Raw genomic sequence first — 24,699 nt, 5'->3', positions numbered from 1 at the left:
TACTTTTCGAAACGCTTTTAAGATAAAAGCTATATTTACTTATCTCTTAAATAATCGCTAATCTTACTATTATCTTAATATAGTATAAGAATATAATTTACTAGCGATTAGCTAGCGAATATAGACTATAAAAGACGTAGTATCGTTATAAGATTTAATAGTATATTTAATAGTAGAACTAATCTTTAAGAAATATTAAAACTTCGAGATATATAAAGTAAATCTATATTCGCTAAGCTTCTAGATATATAAGATATATTATTAAAACTAGACTTTAAAAGAAATTCTAATATAGTATATACGATATTAACGCCTTAGCGTAAATAGCGTTAAGACCTATAACGTATTAAATCTAATAATTATCTTTTCTTCTAGACTCTAATTTCTAGATATCTAAATAAAAATAAAATACTTATTAAAAAACCTTTAAACTCTAATAAAGAAATAAAGAAAAAGAGTCGATCTATTAAGATTATAATATCGTTTTAATAACGCGATAAAACTAACCCTTACGCGCTATAAGCGCGTTATTAATATATTATATAATAATATTAATACTATCTTTAAGAATAATATCGCTTTTATAATATTAATTAATAATAATTTATAATAAGTCGACGCGCTTAATATCGGCGTTTTTATAGCGCTAGTTAATAGTTTTTATAGCGAATAATATTAGATTTAGAAATTTATAATAAAATCTCGAAAATCTAATAAGTAAAGGAGAGAGAAGAGTTTTTTTATAGATAACGTTATTTTTATAGCGTATTACGTTTATAGCGAAGTAACGTAATAATAATCTTTATTATAAGAATTTAAAGAAAATAACTAATAAAGCGACGCGTTTATAATAATATTCTCGATTATTAATTAATAAGTAGAAATAATAATAATAGCTAGACGACGCGGTTTTATAGATAATAGTAAAATATTATTATATCGCTACTATCTATATTACTAGATACTATTCGCTAATAATAGCACTATAATAGAGAATATAAAAATCTCTTTTAAATTATTTATTTTTATTCTTTATAACTTCTAATATCTCTCTTATAAGTATTTACTTTAGCGCTATAACGTTAATATTAATACTAATATAAGTATAATATATCTTATTATATTAATAATCTACTTCTCTTTATTATAAATATCTTATTATTATTAATCACGTCGATACGTAAACTAATAATTTTATAATACTCTTTTTTAATAATAATAATAACTTTAATAATAAGTGTATAGTCGCTCTATAGACGCGACTACTAACTCTTAACTATTTTTATTACTATCGCTTTATATATATATCTACTAATAAATTCTAATATCTAATTTATTATATAGAACTTACTTTTATTAAGACGACGATTTATATATTTAAAATAAGTCTTCTCTCTATAATAACTATAAAATCGAAAAGCGCGATATTAGCCGCTATATTAAAATCCCTCTATATCTTTAAGCGTAGATAAGAAAATTAATATAACGCTATCACCGCGTTAAATAGTTTTAAAAACTATCTTATTAATAGATTAAGCTTAATAAGAAGATTACTTAATAATATAAGTTATAAAAATATATAATAGCGATAACTTCGATCGTTTTTATTATAATTATAAATCTCTAAAATTAATTTATAATAATATATAAGCGTATAGAGAAATTAAAGAAAATAAACGAATTATTAGAGAAGAAGCTTAAGAGCCTTTATCGATATATAACGAATATTAATAAATATTAACTTAAAGATTATACTTTAACTATCTTCTCGTTAAAAAACTAAATTAATAAATTTAACTCGAGATCTAATATTAAGATAGCGAAGAATATTTAAATAGTAATCTTTTTTTAATAATAGCGCTAACGTAAGATTCTTAGATAATTCTTTAATAATTATTTTAAGTAAAAATATATCTATATTAATAATATATACTTTAATATAATAAACTCTCTTTATAGTAGAGTTTAATAGATAGTTAAATAATATAATTATTTTATTAATCTATATTTTAATAATAATAAGTATAGAGAAGTACGCGCGTAATATAAGTATTATCTAGAAATATATTTAATCTAATCAATAATTATATCTTATTTTATTATTTTTACTTACTTATTATTAATTTATATAATTAATTAAGCTCTTTAATAATAAAAGACTTATTATTTATTACTTAATATTTTCGCTTATTACTTATCTATTTATAGATTTAAATTAGCTCGTTAATATTAATAAGTTTATTATTTAATAATTATTAATTATACTCTTTATCTTAATTAGTTTATTTAACTTTATATTAAATATCTTTTTTATACTTAATTTTATTAATAATTTCTTTAATCTTTTAAAGCTTATTATTATTAATAAGATTAAGAGTTTATATAAAGATTTTTACTATATTATTATAATCGCGAAGATAATAAAGCTTAAATAACGATATATAAAAGATATTATAGATTCTATACGTCGAGAATAGAAGTAAGCGATATATCTACGCCTCTATCTTATTTATAATTTAAAATAATTCTATAAATTTATAAGATAACTTCTTATTTAAGCGTTTTTATTTTAGATTCTTAATCGCTAATATTATTAAATTATCTATCTTATAACTTTAAGACTAATATATTTTATTATAATACTTAAACTAAATTATAACCGCGCTATAAAAACGCTTTATTATCTTATTTCTTAATACTTATAACTTCTTTACTTTATTATTTATAGCGAATATCTCCCCCTTAATAAAGTCGTTTTTAATCTCTTAACGAATTTTAGAATAATATTTATATATTAAAAAGAACGATATCGTTTTAATAAAGGAATATTAATTATTTATATAAGCGAACTCTATTATTAGTAGTTATTTCGTCTAAATATTTTACTTATTATTAGCGAATACGCGTAAGAAGTATTTTAGTATCTAATTTTACTACTTAGTCTACTCGTTAATTTACGAATAAAAAATAATACTTAAATATCGCTTAATTTTAAAATAAAAGTAAATAGCGAACTAGAAGCTACTAGTAAATATAGAGCCTCTATTATTAATAATATCGTTTAGTATATTATAGCGATATACTATTTCGAAATAAAATACTTTCGCTAGCTAAGCGATATCGATTATAATAAATATAGAAATATATCTTATTATTTTTATAAATTAATTTACTATAACTAGAATAATATTATAAATAATATTCTTATACTTACTCGCTAATAAGTTAATAATAAAGTTTATAGAAATTTTCTTTTATAGCTTAATAGCGATAAGAAGCGAGCTTAATTCGCTATATAAGCGATATCGCGAAGCTTTAATCTATTAATAAATATTATATATCTTAATATAGTTAATAACTTACTTTAGATTTTTATTTTAATAATATTTATAAATAAATAGCTTATACGTTTTCGTAGTATTAAAGTATTCTAATAATAAATTATTATAATATTTATTAATAAACTCTTTTCTTAAGATCTTATCTCTAGAGATATAAAGGTAATTATTATATCTTAATAATTTCTTAAAGTCTAAGATCTATATTTAGCTATATACGCGACGCTTAATTATTAATTTATTAATATTAATTTAAAAAGAGTTTATCTAATTATTATAAGCTTATAAATCTTAAATTAATATTTTTATTAATCTTTAAAATACGTTATAAGTAATCTCTTATATAATCTTAAACTCTCTTCTAGAAATAACTATTTAAACGTCGATAATACGAAATATAAACGCTATAATCGCTATAAGCTTCTTATTTCTTTATAACTACTCGTTACTAATTTAAAGTATAAATTTATTCTATAGTATCGATAGTAATTTAATATTTAACGATAAAGTTCTCTTATAATTAAGACGCTATAATAGCGAGTTAATAGAGTTTAATTTACTTATTTAATAAAAAATCTTAAAATTATAAATAGCTAATTTTAGCGCTTAACGAGCTTATTTAAAGTTTAATTTCTTCTACTTTATAAAGCTCTTAAGATTATTATAATTCGTTAGAATCTTAATATAAAACGTACTACCTTTTAAATAGTAATATTATTACTTTATAAATACTATAATAGCGAGTAGCTCTTAATTATAAATCTTATAGTTTTATTTTATAGAAATTATTTTTCTAGATTAAAATACTATTAATCGCTAATAGTTATTCTTATTTAATTATAAAAGTATAATCTCTATATCGAAGTTAAAAGCGTTAATTTTAAGATATAACTTTAAATTTAAATCGTAATAGCGTAGAAACGGCGCGATTATAAAAGTATTTTAAAGTTACTAAAACGCTAGCTTAGCGTTATCTATTTACTCTAACGACCTAGATTTCTTATTATTCTTACTCTCTTTAAGTAAGTTAATAAGTAACGCTATTATACTAAAATAGCTATAAATAAATTATCGATAGAAATTAGTAAAATCTAAAAAGATTTATATATTTCGATAATTTTTTAATTTTAGCTACTTCTTAATAATAGCGATACGTTTTTAATTTATTATAATATCTTTAATAAATACGATAAATTCTAGAAACTTAACTCGCTTAATATAAAATTAATACTTCTTTAAATTAATATATAGTTAAAACTAGCGTAAACGCTTAAGTACTTACTTAATATATCGCTAATACTTTACTAGATTAATATTATAAATTAGAATATTATTTAAATATATTATATATATTATATTTATTAGATCTATAAGAGCTCTATTAATATATACTTAAAAAGTTATTAATATATTAGCGAGTCTAAAAGATATAATTAAATATTCGAAGTAGCTATAGCGATTACGAAACGCTATTTTCTACTTATTATCTTTTTTAATTTAAATTCGATAATAGATATTCTTAAGATTTAGCTTTATAAAGACTTTAACGTTATATAAGCGATTTAAAGTCTTAATAATTAGAGATAGCGAATATCGATTTTTAATAATTATTATATTTAGACTTCGATAATTAACGTAAAAATAAAATCCTTTATTCTTTTTAGAAATAAAAAGAATTAATATTTCGACTAAGAAAGTTAAATAGCGAATCTAATTTTTCTAAAGAGAGTTTTTTAGATAACGTCGTAGTTCCGCTAATTTCGTTTAAAATAGATTATATAAGAAATTATATAGCGACTTTTTATCGCTTTTAATCTTAATAATATAGTTTCTCTATTTAAGCGTAGATAAGATTTCTATTTTTTTATTAAAAAAAATATTATTAAACTCTAATAACTTCTAAGAAAGCTCTAGATTATATTCATTTTTCGATTCGCTATATATTACCACAGCGTATATAATTATAAATATATTTAACTTCTATTCGATAATTTAAATAAATTTAATTAATTTTTTAATTTATAATTTATTAGCGTTAATTTTAAATTATTATTACTTCGTCGCTAAGTCTAATAATACTTATAATTAACTTAATTTAAATATATTTAATACGATATTAAGACCTTTTTAGTTAATAATATAGAAGAGTATATTATACTTTTTATTCTAACTTTAACTATTTACTAATTAATAATTTAGCTAATACGCGCTATAGTAATATATACTTTAGTTATTTAGCGCTTTTAATTATAATAAGATAGTATTATAAAATTCTAAATCTTATTAAACTACGAACTTTTATAAAATTAAATTAATATATACTTTAATATCGAGTAGAGTAACGAGTTATCTCTATTTACTTTAAAGCTTTATTTATCTCTTTATAAAAATAGAAGAGATTATCTCTATTAATTATCGTTCTTATCTCGCTTCTAAGACGATTATAAGACCGAATCTTTTTTTATTAATACTATATCGATATAGGCTATAGGCGATTTATCGAGATCTAAATACTTAGATATTTAATAATCCTATTTTTTATAATAGAAATAACTATTCTTCTTATAATTAGAGTTAAAAAAATCGATTTTACACTTTACGCTATCGTCTTAAGTACGCGCTATATAAACGCCGCCGTTTAAAATTAATTTAAACTTTAAAATTCGATTCTCTAGAAGCTTATTCTTAGCGAATCCTCTTAAAGACTTCGAATAGAAATCGCCGTCGAAGTATATATATTTTAAAATCTTTTTCTATATAATAGCTTAGATAAGAATTTCTTTTTATTATTTTAATATACTATTAATATTTAGAATCTTATTTTTAAGCTCTAATCTAAGCTTAGTTAAGAAGAAATTAACTCGATACTTCTTAGAAAATAAAGTTATATAAACCTCTAGCTTCTTTAGATAAATCTTAAAAATAAATATCTTCTAATCGAAGCGTTATTTAATTTTCTCTTACTTTTTATATGCGAGAAAACGATAATTTACTAAATCCGCTACTAAATTAAATAAAAACTACTTAAAGAATTTAAAAGTTGTACCCTCTAGGCTATAGGCTTAATAGTATTTATATTATTAAATATTAGAATCGCCTTCTAAGAATTATATATAATAAATAATTCTTAATTAATTAATAGTAAAATATTTAGAACTTATAAGAAACTTAATTTCGACTTCGCGAAACTAGCGTAGATACTCTCTCTTACTAATATTCTTATAAGAATATATTCTTTTAGAATAAAGTATTTTTATTTTAATTAATATATTCGCTAGAGACGCGATAATAATTAATATAGATAGACTCTTATTAGTTATAGATAATAAACTAGCGTTATAAAGCTCGTAATTATAAATCTTTAACGTAGTTAATTTATATTCTTATTCTAGATAATAATTTTCGACTCTAGCGACTATAAGATATTATTTTATAATAAAATCTTTTATTAATAAGAAATTCTTAAACTTATTATCGACGCTATAGCGACTCTCGATATTATCTTTATTTTCTATTATATAATTTAGAGATAAACCCGATATTATAATAATAATAAATCTTTTCCTTTAAAAGATAGAGAGATTAAAATTATAAAAGTATAATTTATTAATAATTAGCTAGCGAATATAGACTATAAAAGATATAATATCGTTATAGAGTTTAATAATATATTTAATAATAGAACTAATCTCTAAAAAATATTAAAACTTTAAGATATATAAAGTAAATCTATATTCGCTAAGCTTCTAGATATACGAGATATATTATTAAAACTAGACTCTAAAAGAAACTCTAATATAGAATATGCGATATCGACACCTTAGCGTAAGTAGCGCTAAGGCCCATAACGCATTAGACCTAATATATAGTCTTATTTTATAGAGAAGCTATTCTACTATATCTATATCTGAATTTAGAGAAGCCGCCTATTATCGATTACTTTAGAGAAGCTATTTTATTAATCTTCGCACTACGGGTAATTTATCTAAGCTACTTATCGAGCCGTTATATTAGACTTAATACTCTACGAACTCGCCATTTTATACTAAAATAGCTATTTCTTCAGCGCTATAGTTACTATCGCTATTAAACCTTTAAAACTCTTTTAAGAAACCTATATCTATTTATTATTAATGCCTCGGGTATTATACCTTCAAATTATCGCTATTATAATTACTATTATCAAGAATCAGTTACTTAAAATAGCCTTCGTAGAGATCTTATAGCCGACGACATATAGCTAGAAGAATTTCTTTTAATTATTTCAGTTACTCTTATAAATATCCTTCGATCTTAAATCGATTAATTTTTAATATGCATTAGATGGCCTGAAAATAAAATTTTCGAAAAACCGCTTTTTAATAAAAAGTGGAATTTGAATTAAATTTTGGTGGGGGCCTAATCTAATATAGTCGTTTTCAGATTTCGACTTTTTACTCTATCTACCCTATTTTAAACGTCGCGAATTTTAAATCTCGTATTTTTTAATTTCGTTCGTATAGGAAAGAGTAGAGATATAGAGGGTGTAGAGGGTATACTTTTACGCTAGCTATTCGGCACTAACTTACCTTAGCTACTCGATACTAATTTTACTTCTATTATTCGACGCTAACTTACTCTAACTATTTAGCTCGAATTTTACTTTAATAATTCGACGCTAACTTACTTTAATAACTCGACGAAAATTAATAAGTTATTTTATCTTATCTACTCGATTTTAATATCGTTAGCATTAAACTTCGTATTTACCGAATTTCGCTTATAAAAGAATACGTGCGAAGAAGAGTATTAAAATTCGAATTACGTAACTCTTAGCGTCTTAACGATTATATAACATAATTACGTAATACGCCTTAGCGTATTTATATCTAGTCGCTCTTTTCTCTATAGTAACTTTATAGTTAATAACTAAGTATCTTATCTCATATTTCTATACTATTAACTACTTTTCTATTTATTCTAAAACTAATAATATAGAGCGTATAACTAACTCTATCGCTTACTTCTTTACTTATTCTAAGTTTAATAATATAGAGTATATAACTAACTCTCTTAATTACTCTTCTATATATTTTAAAACTAATAATATAAAGCGTATAACTAGCTCTATCGTTTACTTCTCTATTTATTTTAAGATTAATAGTATAGAGTATATAACTAACTCTATTAACTACTTTACTATTTATTTTAAAATTAATAATATAGAGTATATAACTAACTCTATTAATTATTTTATTATCTATTTTAAAACTAATAATATATAATATATAACTAGCTCTATCGACTATCTTTCTACTTATTCTAAGACTAATAATATATTTATAAGCGAAGTTATTAATAGAAATTCTACTTTAGAAACTTCGATAGATATTACTAACTACTTTTCTATTTATATCGAGTTAATATATTTATAACTCGAAGCTTTCGCTATAATATTCTAGTCTAGAATAATAAATACTCTTAATTATATTCGCTATTTCATTTTATTATAATATAAAATTTATAAATATAATTTAGATTAATAAGAGTGCGTAAATAAAATTAATAATATTATTAAGTCTCGATAGTATAGATTTACTTTATTTCTTAATATAGATATAGATAAACGACTTCGAGTTATAAAAAACTAAAGAATAGTAAATAATCACATATCTTTTATAGTTAATTAAGCTATTTTCTCACCCTATACGTAATACTAATAAAGTTTCTTTCTTTTTACTAATCGGCGTTAGTCTAATATCTTAAAGTATATTCTAAATTCTTTCTATATCTTAATCTACGATAACGACTTATTTATTTTAAGTTATTATTCTAATAGATAAGTAATTCTTATTAATCGCGATAATAATATAGAATAATTATAAGTACTCGATAATAATGTCTAAAAGAAGTATAATTATACTATATATTTATATCTTTCGTAAGCTCTATTAATACGTAAGCTTCGTCGACGTCGAGAATTATCTAAATACGAATACACGTATCTATTACTTTACAGATTCGATAATCTTTATATATTTCTCTTCTAGCGGAAAGGCCTTAAATAAAGCTAAAGTGTTAAAATTCAGATCATCGTATTTACTCTTCGCTACGTTTATTAAATTAAAATTAATATTAATACTATTATAAATACGAATAATCTCTAAATAAAAAGATATAGTAGACTATAAATTTTAGGCTAAGATAAAAGAAATAGCTTTAATATATATTAGTTATATCTATCGATAGTAATTAAAAGATTATATCTTTAAGAGTTTTATTAAAAGATATTTATACTAGTAAAAAATTATAAGAGAGATAATAGCGATATTTAATAATATGTAAATAATAAGACTTAGGCGGGTAAGTTTTTAGTTATAGTATTTTATAGCGAATAAACTTATAAAAGTCTTATATAAAGTAAAGTTTATATATCTACGCTTTTACTATATAAATACTAATATAAATGAAATAATTATATTCGAGAAGAATCTATACGCTTTAAGCTTAAATTCTTTAGCGCGTAAGTATTATTATTACTCGCGAAGAGTAGTCTATTTAAATAGAATTAGATAATAATTTCTTAATTCGAAAGTAAGAGTATAAGTAAGTATATTATAGCGAGTAATTATAATAAGTTAGATGAAATAATAAGAGAAGAAGAATAGAGTAGATCTATTCTTTAATATTAAAGATTTATAATAAGAATTAGAGCGTATTTCTATATCTATCTTTATATCTACCTTTATATCTATCTTTATATCTATCTCTATATTATAAATATTATAGCGAAAAGATTTATAATCGCTATAGTATCTCGATAACTAGATATTATATAAGAGAGATAACGAGATAAATAAGCTAAATAGTAAGCTTACTTAAAGTTCGATTATAACGATAAGTAAATTATAAGATAGATAAAGCGCCTTAGACCTATAATATTAAGCTTAGAGTTTAGAATTTTTTAATAAAGTATAAGAGTACTAGAGATAATTTTAAATATTATATAAAAGCTATTACGATAGTAAAAGAAATAATATAAAAATATAGAATAAGGTTAATAAGATTTATAGTGGAGGATTTATTACTTTATTCTTTAAAAGAGTTAAGAAAGATCTATAGAATAATATATAAAAGAAGAGATATTTATAAATCTTCTTACGCTCTTCGCTAAACTCTTAGAACTAATAATAAATTCTCTTAAGTCTATTCTATAGTATATAATAGCGCTAGATATATTATTAAGTAGATCGCTAATAGATATATTATACTAATAGCTTTCCCCTTTTTTTCTCTCTCTTTTAAACTTTAAGATATTTTAGAAATACTTTTAATATCTCTATTCGAGTCTAAGAATATAAAATATCTATAAAACTACGTATTTTATAAATTACGTTCTTTACTTTAAGAAAGTTTTAAAATATATAAACTTCTCTATTTAAAGTAAGTTAGTCTACTCGAGAGAGAGAAATAATCTATATCTTATAAAGTTTTCTTTTTATCTTAATATATATAATAGATCTTATATAAAAGAACGTTAAAGTTTAATTGAATTAAGAGATTATTATTCGATATTTAGAATAATATAAAACGTTATCTATTTTAGCTTGAGGGTCTAAAAAAAGCTTAATATAAGTAAAGTATTTTTTAGTTTTATACGCGTTTATATATTTACTAATTAGTCGTTTTATTTATATAAGATAAACTTTAATAGTATTAATATACTATTTTTAACTATAACTCTCTTCTTTAAACTTATTTATTTAAAGTCTTAAAATTACTTATTTTAGATAAAGCTTAAAGAAAATTGTTATTAAGATTATAAAGAGAGTGAAAATTTATAAAAATAATTAAGATAGTTATAATCTTTAGCTAAGGCTAATTAACGCTCTATTTATTTTATTTATAAAGATATCGCTAATTTAAAACTAATATTACTATTAGATTAAGCGTTAATTATTTTAAAAATAAAATAAATTCTTTTATATCTAAGCTATTTAACTAAATCTAAAATACTTAATATCTTTTATTTTTTAGTTAAAATTAAAGCGATAATTATTTATATTCGATATCTAATATTAAATTTAATAGTCGAGTTAATATCTTTTAAGATTTTAAATTTAAAGACTTTTCTATTCGTATTATAAAAGATCTTACTATTTCTTATCTCGATTATTAATAATCTATAGAAGATATATAATTAAAATTATTATTACTACGCTTAATATAATTATCTTTTTATTTATAATTATTCTTAGATATATTATAACTCGTACGCGCTTTACTTTAAATACTATATATATCTTTAAATAAATTAATTTAAAATCTCTATCGCAAGCTCTTAATATAAGAGATTAATATCTATTTAAAAAATATCTATCTTACTTAAATATAATATTTTTAAACTTTTAAAACTCTTAGTAATATTATCGCTATAAGTTATTATTACTCTATATATCTCTATCTTCTTTTATATTTTATATATTATCTAAACTTAAAATTTAGATATATTCTTTAAAGTAAGTTAGTAAATAAATATATTAAATAAATTATAGTAATTAATTTAAAGAAATAACGATTATAGTAAATTAGGTTTTCTTATCTTCATTAAAGCGAATTAAAAGAGACATTATAAGTACAAGAGGAGCGTCTTCGAAATCGACGTTTTAATTAACTTTCTTCTTTTCTATAGTAGATAAAATAGCTTAAAAACGAAGTCTTTACTTAAAATTATAATTTTATAATAATTATATAATTAGAGAATATTAGATATAGTTTAGCTCTATAAGAAATATTAATATATATTAATCTTATATATCTTTTAAGCTAATTATATTACGCTTATTAATCTTATTTTATTTATAGAACTATAATATAGTAGATATAATTAGCTAAAATTAAAACAAGTAAATTATTATTCTCTAATTTATTTATTAATTTATTATTAAGTTTTATTATAGTGAGAGATTCTTAATAATCGCGATAATTTAGTTATATATATATATATATTATAATTATAAACCTTAGCTATATAATAAAAAAAGATCTTAAAACTCGTTAAAAAGTTTATCTCTCGATAAATAAAGTATTTATATTTTTATATAAAAGTTATCTTAGTAGTATACTTATTATAAATATAATATCTTAAGAAGTTAATATAAAAGAACTTATAGATAAGATATAGATCTAGCTTATTAAAGTAGATAATATATTAAATTAGAGAATAATAAAGGAGAATATTAAATAAATTTATATTCTTATTAAATAAAGGCTTTATTATCGAATTAAAAGTATTTTTATAGCGATTAATACGTTTACTTAAAATATATTACTCTCAAAAATAATAAAGCGTCGCGAGATTTTTTATAATCTAAACTTATTAATTAAGCGTAGCTTATTTAATTAATATTTTTATATTAAGACTCTAGAGAGTATTAGCTATTTATATATACTCTTTAAATATATATTTAAATATTAAAGAATTTAATATTATATTTATTTACTTAAAGTAATTAATATTACTTAAGTATTACTATTTAAATCTACTTCTTAAACTCGAGTATTAATATCTTTTTAAAGTACTTATCTCTAAATCTAATAGCGATATTGCGGCGAAGTATTTATTTTACTCTTTTTATTTCTTTTATTAGCTTAATTTAGACTTAAAATAATTATAAACGCTATTCTTTATCTACGAGCGAAGAGTATAATAGTTTTTAACTTCTATTACTTCTTATAGAGTTTTATAAGATAAGATATAGATTCTAATACTTAAGCTTAATTTATTATTATATTAATAAGAGCTAAGAGATTTTAATTCTTAATTATTTATATTATATTTTGATAAAGTTTAAGATCTTTAATAGGTAATCTTATAAGTATAATATTTTAAATCGTATCTAGTCTTAAGTAACGTTATTAAACTAATAATATTTCTTATAAGTTTCTTTTTTTTTATAATCTAAAATTCTACTTAAAATTACGTTACTTAGAGTATTTATAAATAGCGAGAAAAAACTATTAATAATTAAATAGATAATAAAGAATAAGTATTTAATACTTACTATTTATCTTATTAGCTACTTAATATCTAAAGTAATAACTTTTAATAGAATATTAAAAACTAGTAATTCGATTAAGACGTTAAAAGAAGAAGTAGATAATTTTATAAAATATTAGCTTTTTAAAATTCGAAGAGAAAGTATATTTATTATACCCGATATACGAGAATAATAAAGTATTTTACTTATCTTTTTTTTACTAAATTCGAAAGACTAATAGATATAAAGATATTTTAAATTTTTAGAAATTATTCGATATTAATATATTCTCTTTGAGACTTAATAATATTATTAATAAATATTAAAATAACGATATAGATAATAAGAATAAAAGACTAATTAATTATCTTTCATATATTATAAAGATTATATTATTAAGAATATTAAGATCTAATAAGAAATTTCTCAATTTTTAAAATATATATCTATTATTATCTTCTTTTCTATCCTTTAAATTAATAAATTTAACTTTAATAACTTAGATATCTTAATAAATATTATTTATATTCTATAGAAGATATAGCTAAATATTCTTATAGTAAATAATATATAATCTCTAAGACTCTTAATTCGATAATAATATATCGCTTTATAATTTTAATTATATCGAAAATAAAATATTACTAATTAGAACTTTCGATTAAGTTTTAATAAAGATAGAGAAAAGTATAAATAAACTTATTTATACTCTTAGTCGCTTATAATTATAATTTAAAATATTATATATTTAGTAATATTCTAATAGAATACCTAAATCTTCTACGTTTAAAGTATCTTTTTAATATATATAATTACTAACTCTAATAATCGCGTATTAAATTATTATTAATATACTATTAAGTTAAAAGATTAACTCTCTATATAAAGTTTAAAATAAAAATATTTTTATAAAATTAATTTAAGAGAGCGTAGACTTATTAATTCTCTTCTTTAAATTAAAATATATAATACTCAAAAAGCTAGTTTTAATAGATTATATATATTAACTTTCATTTTTAATCTCGATATACGAGTTATCTAATTAATTTAGTCTTAAAATATATAAAAATTATATCTCGCTATAAGCTTTAGATAATTCTTATTAATATATTTATAATATCTAAATAAAATTAACGCTATTAAATAGAGAAGTTATATAATTTTAAATATCTTATTATTTTTAATATTTTTCTAAAATTCGTATATTCTTTCTTATACTCTCTATTTAGTTCTAATATATGAAATTTATATATTTATAATATGTCGAGACGCGTAAGAGTTTTCTCTCGCGATACTATCTAAGTTTAAAGTAGATTTAATAAAAAATAATTAAGTATAATTATTATAATAAAAGAAAGAGATAATTCGATAAATATAGATATATCTTAGAATCGACTACTTTAGCTTTTAAAAGGGCGGGACTAAAAGATACCTCGATAGCTCTAAGAAAAAACGTGAGACGCGGTCTTAGGGTGGCGGGTTTTATATTTTAATAGAGTGTAAAAAGAAGTTAAAAACGGCGATAGAAAACGCCGTTTCTAATTATCTTTTTACGAGTACCTCGTTATATATACTTAATATTATTAAAGAGAAGCTAAATATATTTATAATTATATATATCGCGATAATATAAAGCGAATCGAAAAATAGACGTAGTTTAAAGCTTTCTTAGAAGTTATTAGAATTTAATAATATTTTTTTTAATAAAAAAATAGAAATCTTATTTACGCTTAAGTAAGAGAATTATATTATTAAGATTAAGAGCGATAAAAAGTCGCTATATAATCTCTTATATAATCTATCTTAAACGAAGTTAGCGAAGCTATAGCGCTATTTAAAGAATTTTCTTTAAAAAGATTAAATTCGTTACTCGACTTTTTTAATTAAAATATTAATTCTTTTTATTCTTAAAAAGAATAGAGAACTTCGTTTTTATATTAATTATCGAGATCTAAACGCGATAACTATTAAAAATCGATACTCGCTATCTCTAATTATTAAGACTCTAAATTACTTATATAGCGCTAAAGTCTTTATAAAGCTAAATCTTAAGAATATCTATTATTAAATCTAGATTAAAAAAAGTAATAAGTAAAAAATAGCGTTTCGTAGTCGCTATAACTACTTCGAATATTTAATTATATCTTTTAAACTCGCTAATATATTAATAACTTTTTAAGCGTATATTAATAGAGTTTTTATAAATCTAATAAATATAATATATATAATATATTTAAATAATATTCTAATTTATAGTATTAATTTAGTAAAGTATTAACGATACGTTAAATAAGTATTTAAGCGTTTACGCTAGTTTTAATTATACGCTAGTCTAAAGAAGTATTAATTCTATATTAAATAAGTTAAGTTTTTAGAGTTTATTATATTTATCGAAGGTATCGCGATAGATTAGAAATATATCGCTATTATTAAAAAATAGTTAAAATTAAAAAGTTATCGAGATATATAAGTCTTTTTAGACTTTATTAATTTCTATTAGCGATTTATCTATAACTATTTTAATATAGCGATATTACTTATTAACTTATTTAAAGAAAGTAAGAATAATAAGAAATCTAGATTATTAGAGTAGATAGATAACGTTAAGTAAACGTTTTAATAGCTTTAAAACACTTTTATAACCACGCTATTTCTACGCTATTACGATTTAAATTTAAAGTTATATCTTAAGATTAATACTTTTAACTTCGATATAGAGATTATACTTTTATAATTAAATAAGAATAATTATTAACGATTAATAATATTTTAATTTAAAAAAATAATTTCTATAAAGTAAAACTACGAGATTTATAATTAAGAGCTACTCGCTATTATAGTATTTATAAAGTAATAATATTACTATCTAAAAGATAAATAGATAATATATTTTATATTAAGATTTTAACGAATTATAATAATCTTAAGAGCTTTATAAAGTAAAAGAAATTAAATTTTAGATAAGCTCGTTAGACGCTAAAGTTAGCTATTTATAACTTTAAGATTTTTTATTAAATAAATAAATTAAACTCTATCGATCTACTATCGCGATATCTCGATTATAAGAGAATTTCGTTATTAAATATTAAATTTTTATTAATATTATAGAATAAATTCGTATTTTAAATTAGCGATAAGTAGTTATAAAGAGATAAAAAGCTTATAGCGATAATAGCGTCTATATTTCGTATTATTAATATCTAAATAATTATTTCTAAAAGAGAGTTTAAGATTATATAAGAGATTACTTATAATATATTTTAAAGATTAATAAAAATATTAATTTAAGATTTATAAGCCTATAATAATTAGATAAACTCTTTTTAAATTAATATTAATAAGTTAATAATTAAGTATCGCGTATATAGCTAAGTATAAATCTTAGATTTCGAGAGATTATTAAGATATAATAATTATCTTTATATTTCTAGAGATAAGATCTTAAGAAAAGAGCTTATTAGTAAATATTATAATAATTCGTTATTAGAATACTTTAGTACTATAAAGATATATAAGCTATTTATTTATAAATATTATTAGAATAAAAGTCTAAAGTAAATTATCGATTATATTAAGATATATAACGTTTATTAGCGAATTAAAGCTTCGCGATATCGTCTATATAGCGAATTAAGCTCGCTTCTTATCGCTATTAAGCTATAAAAGAAAATTTCTATAGACTTTATTATTAGCTTACTAGCGAGTAAGTATAAGAGTATTATTTATAATACTATTCTAATTATAATAAATCGATTTATAAAAATAATAAAATATATTTCTATATTTATTATAATTAATATCGCTTAGCTAGCGAAAGTATTTTATTTCGAAATAGTATATCGCTATAATATACTAAATAAAATTATTAATAATAATAGAGACTCTATATTTATTAATAGCTTCTAATTCGTTATTTACTTTTATTTTAAAATTAAATAGCGTCTAAGTATTATCTTTTATTTATAAATCGATAAGTAAATTAAGCGATAAAATTAGATACTATTATACTTCTTATATATATTCGCTAATAATAAGTAAAATATTTAAATAAAATAATTATTAATAGTAGAGTTCGCTTATATAAATAGTTAATATTTCTTTATCGAAACGATATTATTCTTTCTAATATATAAATATTATTCTAAAATTTATTAGAAGATTAAGAATAATTTTATTAAGAGAGAGATATTCGCTATAAATAATAAGATAAAGAAGTTATAAGTATTAAGAAATAAGATAATAAAGCGTTTTTATAGCGCTATTACGACTTAATTTAAGTATTATAATAAAATATACTAATTTTAAAGCTATAAAGTAGATAATTTAGTAATATTAATAATTAAGAATCTAAAGTAGAAATATCTAAATAAGAAGTTATCTTATAAATTTATAAAATTATTTTAAATTATAAATAAGATAGAGGCGTAAATATATTATTTACTTCTACTCTCGATATATAAAATTTATAATATCTTTTATATATCGTTATTTAAGTCTTATTATCTTCGCGATTATAATAATATAATAAAAGCCTTTATATAAACTCTCGATCTTATTAATAATAATAAGCTTTAAGAGATTAAAGAAATTATTAATAAGATTAAGTATAAGAAAGATATTTAATATAAAGTTAAATAGACTAATTAAGATAAAGAATATAATTAATAACTATTAAATAATAAATTTATTAATACTAGTAAGCTAATCTAAGTCTATAAGTAAATAAATAATAAGCGAAAGTATTAAGTAATAAATAATAAGTCTCTTATTATTAAAGAGTTTAATTAATTATATAAATTAATGATAAGTAAGTAAAGATAATAAAATAAGATATAATTATTAATTAGATTAGATATATTTTTAGATAATACTTATATTACGCGTATACTTCTTTATATTTATTATTATTAAGATATAAGTTAATAAAATAATTATATTATTTAATTATTTACTAAACTCTACTATAGAGGAAGTTTATCGTATTAAGATATATATTATTAATATAAATATATTTTTATTTAAAATAGCTATTAAAGAATTATCTAAGGATCTTACGCTAGCGCTATTATTAAAAAAAGGTTATTATTTAAGTATTCTCCGCTATCTTAATATTAGAAATCGAGTTAAATTTATTAATCTAGTTCTCTAATAAGAAGATAATTAAAGTATAATCTTCGAGTTAATATCTATTAACGTTTATTATATATCGATAAAGACTCTTAAGCTTCTTCTTTAATAACTCGTTTATTCTCTTTAATTTTTCTATATACTTATATATCGCTATAAGTTAATCTTAAAGATTTATAATTATAATAAAAATAGTCGAAATTATCGTTATTATATATTTCTATAATTTATATTATTAAGTAATCTTCTTATCGAGCTTAACTCGTTAATAAGATTATTTTTAAGATTATTTAGCGCGGCGATAGCGCTATATTAATTTTCTTATTTACGTCTAAAGATATAAAAGAATTTTAATATAGTAATTAATATCGCGCTTTTCGATCTTATAGTTATTATAGAGAGAAGACTTATTTTAAATATATAAATTATTATCTTAATAAAAGTAAGTTCTATATAATAAATTAGATATTAGAATTTATTAATAGATATATATATAAAGCGATAATAATAGAAATAGTTAAGGGTTAATAATTACGCTTATAAGACGACTATATACTTACTATTAAAGTTATTATTATTATTAAAAAAGAATATTATAAAATTATTAGTTTACGTATCGATGTAATTAATAATAATAAGATATTTACGATAAAGAGAAGTAGATTATTAGTATAATAAGATATATTATATTTACGTTAGTATTAATATTAACGTTATAATATTAGAATAAATACTTATAAGAGAGACGTTAGAAGTTATAAAGAATAAAAATAAATAATTTAAAAGAGATTTTTATATTCTTTATCGTAGCGCTAATACTAATAAATAGTATTTAATAATATAAATAATAGCGACGTAGTAATATTTCGCTATTATCTATAAAGTCGCGTCGTTTAACTACTATTATTATTTTTATTTTTATTATTAATTAATAATCGAGAATATTATCGCGAACGCGTCGCTCTATTAATTACTCTCTTCGAATTCTTATAATAAAGATTATTACTACGTTACTTCGCTATAAATATAATATATTATAAAAACGACGTTATTTATAAAAGAACTCTTCTCTCTCCTTTATCTATTAAATTTTCGAGGTTTTATTATAAATTTTTAAATTTAATATTATTCGCTATAGAGGCTATTAACTAGCGCTATAAGAATATTAATATTAAGCGCGTTAACTTATTATAGATTATTATTAATTAATATTATAAAAGTAATATTATTCTTAAAGATAGTATTAATATTATTATATAATATATTAGTTACGCGCTTACAGCGCGTAAGAGTTAATTTTATCGCGTTATTAAAATAATATTATAATCTTAATAAATTAACTCTTTTCTCTTATTTCTCTATTAGAATTTAAAGGTTTTTTAATAAGTATTCTATTTTTATTTAGACGCTTAAGAATTAGAGTCTAGAAGAGAAGATAATTATTAAATCTAATACGTTATAGACCTTAGCGCTACTTATATTAAGGCGCCGATATTATATATTCTATATTAGAGTTTCTTTTAAAGTCTAATTTTAATAATATATCTTATATACTTAGAAGCTTAGCGGATATAGATCTACTTTATATATCTCGAAGTTTTAATATTTTTTAGAGATTAGTTCTACTATTAAATATACTATTAAATCTCATAACGATACTACGTCTTTTATAGTCTATATCCGCTAGCTAATCGTTAGTAAACTATACTCTTATATTAACGTAATTTAGATTAAGTATATATATTCTTATCGAGCTTTTATAATATTATTATTTTTAACTAATAAAAGTATTTCGAATAGTATTCTAAATTTATATATATATTTTAATTATATTTTTATATATTTTAAAGCGAATTATAGAATTTAAAAGATTAATTTATTTTTATCTACGACTTTATTTAAATAACTTATTAAATATTATTTATTAGATCTTTTAAATTATAATAATTAAAAACTTCTTTAATATAGAATAATAATATTCTCTAAGATTATTTAATTTGTTTTATCTTATTTAAGAAAAAAAAGTTTTTTTTAATTCGAGAGTAAAAGAAGAGATTTTAATCTATTTACTTTTAATTTATTTATCGAGTCTCTATAGCTTCTCGTCGCTGTCGCACTCTTCTATATATTACCTCTAGCTTTCGGTTCTCTTACTCTTAAGAAGCCTCTTTTTGGCGTTGCGGGCTTGGTAGGAGGCTAGTAGAGAGGGTGGATAGTGCTAGTTGCTTCTGCGCTTATCTCTTAAAAAAAGTTTATGAAGAGGGACTCGTTGTTTAAACTTCCGCTCGAACATCCTTCGCATCTCACTTGTCGCCAACCTCAAGCAAGCCAGCGGTCTACACCCCTTATCTATTTATCCTAGGAGGTTGCTCCTAAGGGATAAGTTGTAGGATTGAAGTTATTGTGGAACAGTGGATTCTGGCTCCGAATGTCCTAGGAGAATGCTCCCAGGCGGTCTCCCCCGGTTGGAATGAGTTGGCGGATGAGACTTGAGTAAAGTATTCTAGTCAGTGGCTTCATGAGGGGATTGACATTGGCCTCACCACCATGCCATACCAGATGCTGGCCCGGATTGACCGATGTCGATACTTGCTATTAGGCAACATGAACTATATTGATCCGATTTTGTGACTGACATAGCTAGCACTGGTACAGCAGAACTCTCCAAACAATATCTTATCCACGAGTACACATGTTTAGGTCAAGTTTGAGTCTGTGTAAGACTTCATCCACAGACTCCACTGTCGTACACCTCTACGATCAGGGTCCACGACTCGGATACATTCGATAACCATCGTTTAACAGCATTCACGTGGGTTTCTAGACCACAGCCCTTGGCAACCTTTGGATGATCTCGCTCGTCGCTTTCTGCGCTCCGAGCGTCCCCAGGAGAACGGTCCCAGGCGGTCTCCCACACAATCATGCGAGCACTAGCTGCTGCAGCCATGGCGGCAATACTCAAATGGTCATGGGCGCACTAATAGCCATGCGAGCGGTAATGGCCGTGAGAAAAATACTACAATAGCACGGGAGTGGCCAGGGGAGCAGCCATGAGAGCAATACTACAATAGCCATGGGAGCAGTAATTGCAGGTGGCCATGAAAACAGCTGGTGGGCTTGTGTTTTGACTACAGCGTCCAGCTGAAGCTGAAAGCGTTGCCTTAAGAAACATTCAAGCATGAAGGTTGTTTCGCTTGTACCTAGACTATGCGAGATGGTGAAGTTGGTGAAGGATATCTTTGCGTGCCACAGCGCGCCAGGATGAAAACCTTCGGCTGACTCTAAGAGGATGTCGTATCAAACATGCGCCGAACGCCCAAAAAGCAACCAAGCCAACATATCATCACCGACACGTACGTTTCAATGTCCTGCATTGAAGTGATGCCGAGTGGGCACCCGACCCACATCTCACTTCGACAAGGATACATTATGCACGGTAGCAGCATGATTCTTGAAGTGATTGACACCCTGAAGGGAGATGTCACATGACGGGTGAGGACATAAAAGCGGTACCTCGGGGTCGTAGTGGCTTAAATGTACATCGTCCATGTGCCTCCGGAGGCTGTCGATGCGTGAGAAAGATGCAGTCCTTGCTTGGGATGTCAACTCATCATCGTCGAGGCAGAAGAGGCATATAGTACTCGGTAGCACAAGGGGGACTAGCTCCATAGTCTCGAAGGCCTTTCACAGATCTCGAATCTCGTACACCGTTTAGACTTCTTTCAAAGCGAACGTAGTCTCTTCCATCTAGGCAGTAGCACCTTTACTCGCTCTTGATGCGGGATTTCTATGATGGGGTTCACGTGTGTGACATAGATCGATGAGATTTTGGGGCGCTTCTATGCGGCCACGTTGCCTTGCTGTTACGCCGTCAGGATTAACTCGATTTAAGATACTGGCCAAGTTGGCTCTGGCTCTCAAGGCGTAGACTTGGAAAGGGGGGCTGTAGGTCACCGGAACGCCATGTTTGGCTTGACGGATGTCGTCGCTATCGATACAGTGGAAAAACCGTATCCTTTTCTCGTTGGCTGCCTCCTTAAGAAGCCTTTTGCGTAAGGTTTGTCGCGATCTTTGCAGCTCCCGCAACTGCTTCTTCTGAGCTTCGTCCGTTGTTGTCTTGCATTTGAGTCAGGAATGCTCCTTGTAGATGCTGGTGCGGAGCGACTTGATGCGTGCTTCAAGACAAACAAAGTTTTGATCCGCAAGTGCAGCGTCTTGCTCATCGGCGTCTAAGTGTACGGGTGCTCGTGGGTCACGATCAATACCTATTCTGTATTGCGACCCATGTCATCTCTATACATCATGCTCCAGTCATTGATTCTGCTCAAAATACTTTTGACTTTTCGTATCTTCTTATGCTGCAGATACCATCGAAAGTATACTTGCAGATCTCGAAAGCAGACGTGATGGAGGCGCTCGATAGGATCAACCTCTGCATCCACGGACTTTGGAAAGATGGCTTGACAAAATCTGTACCCAGGCCATCAGCTTAGAGCTATCACTATTGATGACAATACAAACTTTCTCCAGTGCTTTCGTGCAATCGCGATACTTTTTTGGGTTGCGAGCGTGCATTTCGGCTTTAGGATGTCGTCCTCTGGCTCAGCAAGAAGCGCCTGATAGTAATCAAGCCCGTAAGCACTCGCAGCTGTTGCGACATACATCGAATGGAGTGAAGGGATCTCCGGTCCAGCAAGGCCTGAATCTCGGTCGATGTGATCGACTCATGATATGCGATTTTCTCATTCATGATGGGCGAGGACGGCCTTTTATGTCTGACCAGACGTGCCTCGGCTTTGACGACCTACGTAGCAGCCAGATCTGAGTACAAGCAACGGTGCTGGGGTAGTATGGTGTGAAAAGAAGAAGACGAAAGCAGCGAGGAAGTCTCGGAAGTGTGGTGGACTGGAGTCCAAAAATGAGGTCGAAGGGTGCGTAAACCGGCTCTGGCCTATCCGATTCTAGCGTGCTCTCCACCTTTCATGTTCTGGTTGTCGCCTCAACTTCCGCTCTGCATCCAAACCTTGCACCACAATCTTCACGTTCTTCATCTACCTCGCAATACTCACCAATAACTCTCTGATAGTTCAAAGACATCATTCAAGTCAGTAATCATCCTCTCCTCGCCCCTTACCTCTCTGTGAGACCTCGACAGAAGCAGCACGATACTCAAGGTTATATCAGATACACCACAAGACATACAAAATCACATTTGCTCAAGATGGCCGAGGCATCTAGCGCACAAGTGCCCCCTACCTTCAAGCTTGTGCTGGTCGGAGACGGTGGTACTGGAAAGGTTTGTTCTCCTGCCTAGCTTCCCCACTCTGCTTGCGGCCACTGCATAACGTTCGGTCCATGGCCCAAAATTTTGAGCGGTGGGCAGCAATTATCGGGTGCTCAGGCTCAAGGCTTGGGCGCTTTATAATCTGCTCCAGAGACGGTGGCTAACATGCGGTAACAGACGACCTTCGTCAAGCGCCATTTGACAGGGGAATTCGAAAAGAAGTACATCGCAACACTTGGTGTTGAGGTCCACCCGCTCGGGTTCTCAACAGTACGTACTCGATCTGAAAGTTTAGGCTTGATTCAGCCGGCTCACGATGTTCTAGAATTACGGAGGGATCCAGTTCGATGTCTGGGATACCGCAGGACAAGAGAAGTTCGGTGGTCTCCGAGATGGGTACTACATCAATGGGCAGTGCGGTATCATCATGTTCGACGTCACATCCCGAATCACCTACAAGAACGTTCCCAACTGGCACCGTACGTCTTCCGCCGTCAGAAGTAAAGGCATACGACTAACCCATTCCTAGGCGACCTTGTCCGTGTCTGCGAACAAGTCCCAATCGTCCTCTGCGGCAACAAAGTCGATGTCAAAGAGCGTAAAGTGAAGGCCAAGACCATCACTTTCCATCGCAAGAAGAACCTCCAGTACTACGATATCTCCGCTAAATCCAACTACAACTTCGAAAAGCCCTTCCTGTGGCTAGCGAGAAAGCTTGTCGGCAACCCAGGCTTGGTAAGTCAGGCTAGAAGGATGCCATGCTAGGCCGATACTAATCTTTTCCTGTTAGGAATTTGTTGCTGGTCTTGCCTTGGCTCCCCCAACCGTCCAAGTTGATGAAGCTCTACTTAAGCAATACAAAGATGAGATGGAGGATGCTGCAAACCAGCCATTGCCAGATGAAGATGACCCAGATCTATAGAGCAGCATT

General features: G+C 24.8%; 2 protein-coding genes across 2 annotated transcripts; one reads left to right on the top strand and one right to left on the bottom strand.

Annotated features, from left to right (window-relative positions):
• Window positions 1–21,209: 21,209 nt before the first annotated feature.
• Window positions 21,210–21,431, bottom strand: HO173_004312 (uncharacterized protein; the record flags this gene model as incomplete). Its single annotated transcript, XM_037306236.1, has 1 exon — window positions 21,210–21,431. One exon carries the CDS (start codon window positions 21,429–21,431, stop codon window positions 21,210–21,212), a length of 222 nt encoding a protein of 73 aa, XP_037166746.1.
• A 2,274-nt stretch (window positions 21,432–23,705) lies between these two features.
• Window positions 23,706–24,690, top strand: HO173_004311 (uncharacterized protein; the record flags this gene model as incomplete). Its single annotated transcript, XM_037306235.1, has 5 exons — window positions 23,706–23,780; window positions 23,946–24,038; window positions 24,094–24,247; window positions 24,298–24,503; window positions 24,559–24,690. The coding sequence occupies 5 exons, from the start codon at window positions 23,706–23,708 to the stop codon at window positions 24,688–24,690; spliced, it is 660 nt and encodes a 219-aa protein (XP_037166745.1).
• Window positions 24,691–24,699: the final 9 nt, after the last annotated feature.

The sequence above is a fragment of the Letharia columbiana genome (assembly GCF_014066305.1).
Source record: "Letharia columbiana isolate WasteWater2 chromosome Unknown Sc0000011_s2, whole genome shotgun sequence".
Taxonomy (NCBI): domain Eukaryota; kingdom Fungi; phylum Ascomycota; class Lecanoromycetes; order Lecanorales; family Parmeliaceae; genus Letharia; species Letharia columbiana.
This window is presented reverse-complemented; position numbering and strand designations above follow the sequence as displayed.